Here is a 9,501-nt window from a genome sequence, read left to right on the forward strand (position 1 = left end):
AACCTTTCGCCCCTCCTAGACCACGGAGACCACGCCCCTCATCCAAGCCACGCCCCATCCCACTTCCCTAGGCCCCGCTCACAGCTCTGCCTTTTCTTTCTTTTCTTTTCTTTTCTTTCTTTTTTTAAAGACAGACTCGCTCTGTCACTAGGCTGGAGTGCAGTAGTGCGATCTCGGCTCAGTGTAGCCTCTGCCTCCCGGGTTCAAGCGATTCTCCTGCCTCAGCCTCCCGAGTAGCTGGTATTACAGGCGCGCGCCACCACGCCCAGCTAATTTTTATATTTTTAGTAGAGATGGGGTTTCACCATGTTGGCCAGGCTGGTCTCGATCTCTTGACCTCGTGATCCGCTCGTCTCAGCCTCCCAAAGTGCTGGGATTACAGGCGTGAGCCACCGCGCCGAACTGTAGATCTACCTTTTCATTGGGGACCCCGTCCCCGTCGGCATCCGGGTCGCAGGCGTCTCCGATGCCATCGCGGTCCACATCCTCCTGCCCTGAGTTGGGCACAGTCACGCAGTTGTCCTGGGGGCGGGCACAGCAGGTGTGAGGGGCGTGGTCATGAAGTCCCGCCCTCCCTCCTGCCCGGCCCAGTCCCGCTCCGCCCCCACCCACCTTACGGCACTGGCGCTCCGGGCAACGCAACTTCTCGTCCGGGAAGCCGTCCAGGTCAGTGTCGCGGCCACAGAGGATCCCGTTGCCGGCCCAGCCGACGGCACACTGCGGGAGAGAGTAAGTGGGTGTCCCGGCGTGGCCGCCTCCCAACCCCGCCTCACCCCCGGCCTGCCCGCACTCACCACGCACGACCGCGAGCCATCGCGCTCCAGAACGCAGTCTGCATGCTCGTGGCACTCGCTGGGCGAGCCGTCGGGGCAGAAGCGCTGTGCGCGCCGCTGGCAGCCGGACTCCTGGTCGCCCACGAAGCCGGGCTGACACGGGCCGCACTGGAAGGAACCCTGCGCCCGAGCCGCCGGAGGTCAGCGCAGGCCGCTGGCCGCTCGCCCCACCTCTCGCGATCCTTTCTTCCCGGTGGGCCTTACCCGGGTGTTGATGCACACGGAGTTGGGGACGCAGTTATGTTGCCCGGTCTCACACTCGTTGATGTCCGTACAAACCTAGGGGAGGGGAACTCAGAGGTCACCACCCCACGCAGACACCCCCGGACCTCCCACCTCGTCCACGCTTCCTCCGCATCCTGCCTCTCGCCTCCATCCTGCCCCAAACCGATCAGCCCTGGCGCAGAGGACGCCTCCTCTCCCCACCCCTCCCGCTGGAAGGAGGCTGGAAAAAGAGCAAGAGGCTGGAAGAGGCTGGTAAACAAAATGGACGCCCCCTTCCCTTCTGCTGCAAGAATGGGACCCCCACACTCCTCACCTGCTTGTTGGCCTTGGCGAAAGCCAGCCCCACGCCCTCGTGGGTGGGGCCGCTGTACCCCGGCGGGCAAGCCTCACAGCGGAACCCCGGGCTGGTGTTGATACAGCGGACTCGAGGGAAGCAGGGGTGGGCGTTGCACTGGGGGAGGAGGGGCCACAGAAGGTCAGAGGGCTTCGAGCTGGGCCCTGGGGGCCGCACCTCGGGGTGTCTCGGATTTGGAAAGTTCAAGGGCCATAAGCCAGTGCTTGCAGCTGTTCGCCACGTGAGATGGAAGCAATTGTCGCAGGGGTCAGACACGACTTTGCCTTGCTGACGGTAAGGGCGCAACCGGGAGAGGAGAGGAGAGCGCCTCCAGGGGGCTGTTCCCTCATGGGCGAGGGGAGGAAGGATGAGGGCGGGCATCCCCAGCAGAGGGGGGCAGGGGTCGTCGGGGCGTGCGTGCCCGGCGGTGGCAGAGTCGTCTGGGCGTGCGTTCCCTGGCTGTGGAAGGGTCGTTGGGACTGGCGATCCCCTGCGGCCAGGAGGGTAGCTGGGGCGGACCACCCCCGGCGGTGAGGGAGTCGTCGGGGCGGGCGTCACTAGGTATGGAGGGGGTTGTGGGAGCGGGCGTCCCAGGTGGTGACGGGGATGGTCCTCGGGGTGGGCTTCCCCCTGCGGTAGGGAGGTAGTCTGGCCGTGCGCCCCCGGAGGTGAGAGGCTCGTCGGGGCCAGCACCCCCAGTGGAGGAAGGGGTCTCCGGGGCGGCGAGAGATTGGGGGTCGGTAGAGGGGGTCGTCAGGGCGGTGGAGTGTCGGGGCCGGCGCACCTCGTTGACGTCGGTGCAGTGCGAGCCGTTGCCCGTGAAGCCCGCGGGGCAGGGGCCGCAGCGCGCGCCGCTCTCTGTCTGGATGCAGGCCACGCCAGGGAAGCAGAAGCCGGGCGCGCAGTGGAGCAGGGGCCGCACGCTGGGTAGGCCGGTGCGCACTGACTGCTGCATCCCTGCGGGTGGAGGGGGGACCGGGGCGGGGCTGACCGGGGGCTCGCCTGGGGGGCGGAGCCTATCATGGCCACGCCCCGGGGCTGGAGGCTTCCCCTCCCCTCCGACCCCCCGCCCAGGGCGGCCCGAAATCCTGCGCTCTGCGCGATCCCGCCCCAGAGGCTGCGCGCTCTGTCCGCAGGGTCTCCCGGGTCTCTCCCTGAGTCTCTGTCCCGCTTTTCTGCCCCGTGGCGTCTCTCACTTCCCCAAAACTCTCGCACCGCCTCTGTCTCTTTTTGTCTCTGTTTCTACCCCCCCATTCCCGTTCGTCTCTCCACCTCTCCGACAGCCTCCATCTCCTTCCGTCTCTTTTCCTCCCCAGCTTTCCCTCGCTCTCTGTCTTTATCTCTGTGTCTCTGTCTCCCGTCTCTTCTCTCTCCCGCCCGCCCCGGCCGCGCTCACCGCACGCGTCACACTCCATCACCGTGTTTTTCAGGAACGTGATCTCCCTGACCTGCAGTGGTGGGGTGGAATCAGCGGGGTCCCAACCTCTCCTCGTCCCTCGAGTCTCCCCTCTCTCTACCCCGGCCTCCCTTTCCACAGCCTCTTTTCGCCGGAGACTCTCTACCCGCCGACCCCCTTCCCTTCCCAGCTCCTCTCCACCTTCTCGGGCACCTCCTCTCTCCTTGCTGGGAACGGAGACCCCCTTCCGCTCCCTGGCACTCCCTGCCCCACACCCGGGCCCCGCACCTGCTGCCGCAGCAGCTCCCGCACATCCTGCAGCGCCGCATTGGTTTCCTGCAGTTCCCGAAGCATCTGCGGGCCCAAGTCTGAGCCTGCGGCGAAGGGGACCTGGTGAGGGTCATGGGGCGGGGAACCCCACCACCAACTCCCACCGTCGCAGCGAACCCGGACCTCCGACGCCCCACTGCGCTCCTCTAGTCTCGGTCCCGCCACCTGCTTTCTGCGCCTGGCACGAACCCTACTAACAGTCCGTGAGCCCCAAACAGCCCGGACCCCGGGCCTCTCACGGGTCCTACAGTCCGTTTTGGGGCCGCGGGCATGGCACGGGTGCTAACGCGGCTTACCCAACGGGATCTGGCTCTGTCCGGACGCGCCGAGGGCAGCCAGGGTGAGCAAAAGAACGCAGGCGGTGTCGGGGGCCATGGCGGTGGCGGGGAGCTGAGTGTCTGCTCGCTTTCTACCGCCCACGAGACCCGCGGGGCCTATTTATCCCCAAGGCACGGCCGGCCCCAGGGACGGCCCACCACAGCCCTGCCCAGCGTCCAGCCTCAAGGTAAACAGATGGCGCTGGCCCCTGCTTTCAAGTCCCCGCCCGGAATGCCCCACTAAGTCTCCTGCAGCTGAATCCGACATGGTGGGGAAACTGAGTCCCAGGGTCTGTGGAGAGAGCTGGTGAGGCAGGGAGTCAGGGGGTACTGCCTCCACTTTCATTCACTCTGTGTGTGTGTGTGTGTGTGTGTGTGCGCATGTGTGTGATGGGGTGTGGCTATATCGCATCCTCTTGCTTCAGTCTCCCAAGTAGCTGGGACTACAGGCCTGCACCACCAAGCCCAGCTAATTTATTTTTATTATTTTTTAATTTTTAGAGACCAGGTCTGGCTATTAGAGCAGGCTAATAGTCTCAAACTCCCCGCCTCAAGCGATACTCCTCATATAACTGGGATTACAGGCTCTAGCCATAGCATTCAGCTCATTCATTTATTGATTGATTGAGTGCTTGCTGTATGCCAAACCCAGGTTCCAGTGCCAAACAAGGTAGGCTCCACGCCCTCAGCTCACACTTGGGGAAACAGAGTCACCAGTGTCTGAAAAAAACAGGCCCACCCACTATGGATCAGACTGACTGGCCCTCCATTCCTCCTGATGTACTTCAAAACTGGGTAAATTGCTGGGGGCGGTGGCTCACGCCTGTAATCCCAGCACTTTGGGAGGCCAAGGCAGACAGATCACCTGAGGTCAGGAGTTTGAGACCAGCCTGGCTAACATGGTGAAATCCCCTCTCTACTAAAAATACAAAAATTACCCGGGCGTGGTGGCAGGTGCCTATAATCCCAGCTACTCGGGAGGCTGAGACAGAGAATCGCTTGAACCTTAGAGGTGGAGGTTGCAGTGAACAGAGATTGTGCCACTGCACTCCAGCCTGCGTGACAAAGCCAGACTCTGTCTCAAAAAAAAAAAAAAAAAAACCTCGGTTAATTATGCCTGTGCCTCAGTTTCCTCCTTGCACAATGGAGGTAATAAGTTAATAATTATTATTATTATTTATTTTATTTATTTATTTTTTTTTGAGACGGAGTCTCGCTCTGTCGCCCAGGCTGGAGTGCAGTGGCCTGACCTCAGCTCACTGCAAGCTCCGCCTCCCAGGTTCACGCCATTCTCCTGCCTCAGCCTCCCGGGTAGCTGGGACTACAGGCGCCCGCCACCTCGCCCGGCTAGTTTTTTGTATTTTTTAGTAGAGACGGGGTTTCACCGTGTTAGCCAGGATGGTCTCGATCTCCTGACCTCGTGATCCGCCCGTCTCGGCCTCCCAAAGTGCTGGGATTACAGGCTTGAGCCACCGCGCCCAGCCGTTAATAATTATTAATTAATGATTAATAACAATGATGATCATGATGATGAATGGAAAATAGGGGAGGGGCAGGTAAGACTGGGGACTCTCAATTTTCCTGCCTCTGTCCAAGGAGGCCGGCTTCTGGCCCCAACACTGGAGGGCTGCAAATGGCTGCCCCCAACCCAACTCATTGCCGGTGTTCCCTCCCCTCCTCGTGGTTCCTCGGCTGGTGGAGGAGGGGACAGCGTTCAGGATCTTGCCCCGCCTCCTGTCCGAGGGGACAGGCCCACTTGGTTTTCCAATTTGTGCAATGGGGTGCGAGGCTCCCATCTGGAGGGGAGTAAGTTAAAGGGCTCTAGCAAGGGGAGGTCCAAGGGTGGAGGCTGGGGCTTGTGTTTGTCCAGGCTGTGCCATACCTTCCAAACTGTACTCCAGCTGCTGTGGGAACAGCCTGTAATAAAAATAAAAGTGACCGCTAACTGGCCAGCTACAAAACACCTTGGCCTCCTGGTGTCAGTTAACCCTCTCCACTCCCACCTTCCAGTACTCACAGCCTCTATTCTATAGACAGGGAAACTGAAGCCCAGAGAGGAGAAGCGACTGGCCCAAGGCCACTGCCCAAGGGCAGGGGTGAAGCTAGACTCAGAGCCAGATCTGTTCTCTGGGGAGCCTCCAGAGAAGTCACTGAGGGCTTCCTGGAGGTGGTTGCAAGGAAACAGACATAAAAGAAAAGGAAGACTGGGATCAGCAGAGGGAAAAGGTGAGGGCAGTTTTGGTGGAGAGAAGCATGTGAAGCTTGGAGGTGGGGAAATTTCCAGACATATTAATTATTCCACAAACATCAAGCACTATTGTGTGGCATGTCCTGTGCTGGGCAATGGGCACACAAGGCGAAGAAGCCATATCCAGTCTCTCCTTCAAATGGGGAGCCCAGTGGGCCCATGGCTGTGATGGGGACACACAGACAATGGTAGAAGCCCCCAGGAGATTGATCTATTTGAAAGGGGATGGATCAGGGAGGGCTTCTGGAGGAGGAGGGACCACCAAGCTGAGGACTGCAAGATGAGGAGGACACAGCCAGGCAGAGGTAGCAGAAAGGCATTCCAGGTAGAGGAAACAGCACAGGCAAAGGCCCTGAGGCAGGAACAAACCTGGCCCGTTGGACGGACTGACCTCAAGGTGACAAGCTCTTGGGGCTCAGTGAGAAGCAGGAAATGAGGCTGTGAAAGGGCAGTGCTGGTGGTGTGGGGCTCCAGCAGTCTCCTGAGGGTAATGGGGAGCCACAGAGGGTGAGTGAGGAGAGACAGGCCTAGAAGTGGAGGGTGGGTGGGAGCAGCCGGTCCCAGACAGAACATTTCCAGTGAAGCCTGTCCCTCAATAGCGCCTGCCCTGCCTGCTGCCTGCGTTGGGGCCATGAGCTCACCTCCTGTTTTCCTTGGCCTTCATCACACCTGGGGGCCGCTCCCGGCAGCGCTAGAGTTCTCAGGAAAACCGCGGCTCCAGCGGGGCCTGTGGGCTGGCGTATGCTGCACGCAGCTAGGACAGGAGCACATGGAAGCCAGGCCCCTGCCACAGGCTGGTCACAGTGCTGGGGCTTGGACACACGTGGCCTTATCCATGTCTGGGCCATGGGGAGTTGCAGGGAAGGGCATTCCAGGCGGAGGGAATGACAAAGGCGGAGCTCCTGAGGGTGTCCCAAGATCGGACAACAGAGGCCCGGAGAGGGGCTGTCTAGGGTCACACTCCTGCCTCCTGGATCTCGCCAGCCCTGAAATCCCCCTTCTAGGCGCAGTCCCCTCCTCCTGTGCACACCACACTTGCCTCACATTACAGAATAATTCACTCTAGGTGTTCTTCTGGGCCTTTGTACCTGCTGTTTCCACCACCTCATACAACCTCCTCCATCCTTCAAGGTCCAGCTATAATGCCCCCTCCTCCAGGAAGCCTTCCCTGCTGATATTCTCTGGATAACCCTCCAGCCCAGCCCTGATCCTGGGGACTGTGAGTGTCTGTGGTTTGCTCTGTCCCTCCGAGCCTGAGGGGCTCACACCCAGGGGCCTGGACTGGTGTAGAAAGGTTAGGTTGGAGGGTTTGATGAGCTGGGACAGCATCCCTATGATTGGTGTTCGTTACTATTCTTTTTTTTTTTGAGACAGTCTCACTTTTGTCTCCCAGCTGGAGTGCGATGGTGCAATCTCGGCTCACTGCAACCTCCACCTCCCGAGTTCAAGTGATTCCTCTGCTTCAGCCTCTCGAGTAGCTGGGATTACAGAGACCTGCCACCATGCCCAGCTAATTTTTTTGTATTTTTAGTAGAGACAAGGTTTCACCATGTTGGCTAGCTGGTCTTGAACTCCTGACCTCAGGTGATCCACCTGCCTCAGCCTCCCAAAATGCTGGGATTACAGGGGTGAGCCACCGTGTCCGGCCATTACTATTCTTTATAATTAATGTAATGTCACTACTTTTTTTTTTTCTTTTTTAAAATAGAGATGGGGGTCTTACTATATTGCCCAGGCTGGTCTCAAACTCCTGGGCTCAACGGATCCTCCTTCCTCGGCCTCTCAAAGCCCTGGGATTACAGCCACTGCACCCAGCCAACATTATCATATTAATCCTAGTAACACCTGCCACCTCTGTACTTGATATGGCAGGGAAGGGGGCCATACAGCCTGGGTTCAGATATTGGTGAGCATGGCCTTACTATGTGACCTAGGACAAGTCACTTAACCTCTCTGTGCTTCAGTTTTCTCACCCATAAAATGGGGATGATTACTGTTGAGAGGATTGAATGGGCTGACCCATGGGAAATCCTTCAGCCCAGCAGCCGGCTCCAGCACTACTAGCGTGCTTATTCCACATGAAATTTACAAACCGTGGGCCAGGGTGGTGGCTCACACCTATAATCCCAGCACTTTGGGAGGGCAAGGCGGGCAGATCAACCGAGGCAAGGAGTTCGAGAAACCAGCCACGTGGTGAAACCCCATTTCTGCTAAAAATACAAAAATTAGCTGGACGTGGTGGCATGTGCCTGTAATCCCAGCTAATCGGGAGGCTGAGGCAGGAGAATCGCCTGAACCCGGGAGGCAGAGGTTGCAGTGAGCCGAGATCACGTCACTGCACTCCAGCCTGGGTGACAGAGTGAGACCTTGTCTCAAAAACAAAAAAACAAAAAAACTTACACCCTATGCCTGTCGCTTACACCTCAGATCATTCTTATTTCTATCTTACTCAGAGAGGAGAGGAGACAGTCTGAGGTCACACAGCCAGAATTAGAACTGAGGCATGCAAGACCCTCAAGCCATTCACACCCGCCCTCTCTGTCCTTGCGGCAGAAACAGAATCCAGCATTCGCTGGCCCGAGCCCCTCATTAGCTGGGATGCCTTCTCAGCCCAGGACCTCCTGGCCGGAGCCTCTGGCTGGCGCCCCAGCCAGCCCCACACCAGGCCCCGTGGTTCCAGGAGCCTGGCCAGGCTGGGGAAGAGGGACGGGTGCCTGCATGATGGGGCCCTGGGGCCCTTCCTGGCAGACGCCTGCTCAGCCAGGAGACGTGTGGGCGCCCCGGCTCCCTGCCTCCCGCCCCTATTGCCTGCCTTTGTGAATGCAGAAGGAAAGTATGTTGTGAAGGCAGCCGCCCTGCCTTGGGCGTGCCCGGCTGTAGGCCCCCTGTCTGCGGAATTCATCAGGGCGGCAGGGGAGGGCAGCTTGGCGACCTCTGCATCCTCAGCCTGCCTTGAACTGTGAGAGACGTACTGGAGGCATCTCTCTAGAAGGAACAAAAGGCAGGGGTGGGATGGGGGGCTCTAAGCATTGAAGTCCAGGAGACGCCCCCCGACTGGCCGTGTGACCTTTGGCAGGTGCCACCTCCTCTCCCATTCTCCTTTTTTTTTTTGAAACAAGGTCTTGCTCTGTTGCCCAACCTGGAGTACAGTGACAATTATAGCTCACTCATTGCAGCCTCCAACTTCTGGGCTCAAATGATCCTCCCACCTCAGCCTCCCAAAGTGCTGGGATCACAGATGTGTACCGCTGCACCCGGCCCCATATTCCTTTTACTCTGTCCCTACCCCCATTACATCCTAGGCTCTACTGGATGGCGATAAAGGAAGAAGACAACAATAAATATAGTGGCTACAATTTTCTTGAGCAAGTGCCAAATGCTTGAAACCTTGCCACTCAGCCTTTGTGGGTTTTCTCTTTCTGTCATCCCTGAAGTCCCAGAAGGCAGGAACTTGTCATCATGGGAGATAGTGGGGCACAGTGATGAAGGTCTCAGTCTCTGGCGTTGGAGCCTGAGTTTCATATCCCAGCTCTGCTGTGGGACCTGAGGCAAGTTGCTTAACTTCTCTGTGCCTCAGTTTCTTCTTTTTTTCCTTTATTTCTTCTTTTTTTCTGCCACCTTCAAAAGTTTCTTATAATATAAAATTTTCCTTCTCAGGTTACTATACTGAAGAGTTGCTTCAGGAGAGAAATAATTTCACTAGAGGCCAGGCGTGGTGGGTCACGCCTGTAATCCCAGCACTTTGGGAGGCCGAGGCGGGCAGATCACCTGAGGTCAGGAGTTCAAGACCAGCCTGGCCAACATGGTGAAACCCTGTC

At 58.5% G+C, this 9,501-nt stretch overlaps 1 protein-coding gene across 3 annotated transcripts in view; it reads right to left on the reverse strand.

Moving 5' to 3' along the window:
- COMP (cartilage oligomeric matrix protein) overlaps window positions 1–3,532 on the reverse strand; it is a 9,244-nt gene extending 5,712 nt beyond the window's left edge. Inside the window, exons 1-9 of one of the 3 annotated variants that reach the window (XM_011925822.1) lie at window positions 3,415–3,532; window positions 3,077–3,162; window positions 2,789–2,840; window positions 2,177–2,349; window positions 1,372–1,509; window positions 1,038–1,112; window positions 795–953; window positions 613–717; window positions 415–522 (exon numbers count right to left, since the gene is read on the reverse strand). In XM_011925822.1, the coding sequence (XP_011781212.1) occupies window positions 415–522; window positions 613–717; window positions 795–953; window positions 1,038–1,112; window positions 1,372–1,509; window positions 2,177–2,349; window positions 2,789–2,840; window positions 3,077–3,162; window positions 3,415–3,493 (975 nt within the window). In that variant the 5' untranslated portion in view covers window positions 3,494–3,532. The remainder of the gene's footprint in view (window positions 1–414; window positions 523–612; window positions 718–794; window positions 954–1,037; window positions 1,113–1,371; window positions 1,510–2,176; window positions 2,350–2,788; window positions 2,841–3,076; window positions 3,163–3,414) is intronic. The other 2 variants (XM_011925823.1, XM_011925824.1) reach the window with 2 other exon arrangements.
- Window positions 3,533–9,501: the final 5,969 nt, after the last annotated feature.

Source organism: Colobus angolensis, unplaced genomic scaffold, assembly GCF_000951035.1.
Source record: "Colobus angolensis palliatus isolate OR3802 unplaced genomic scaffold, Cang.pa_1.0 Scaffold66, whole genome shotgun sequence".
Taxonomy (NCBI): Eukaryota; Metazoa; Chordata; class Mammalia; order Primates; family Cercopithecidae; genus Colobus; species Colobus angolensis.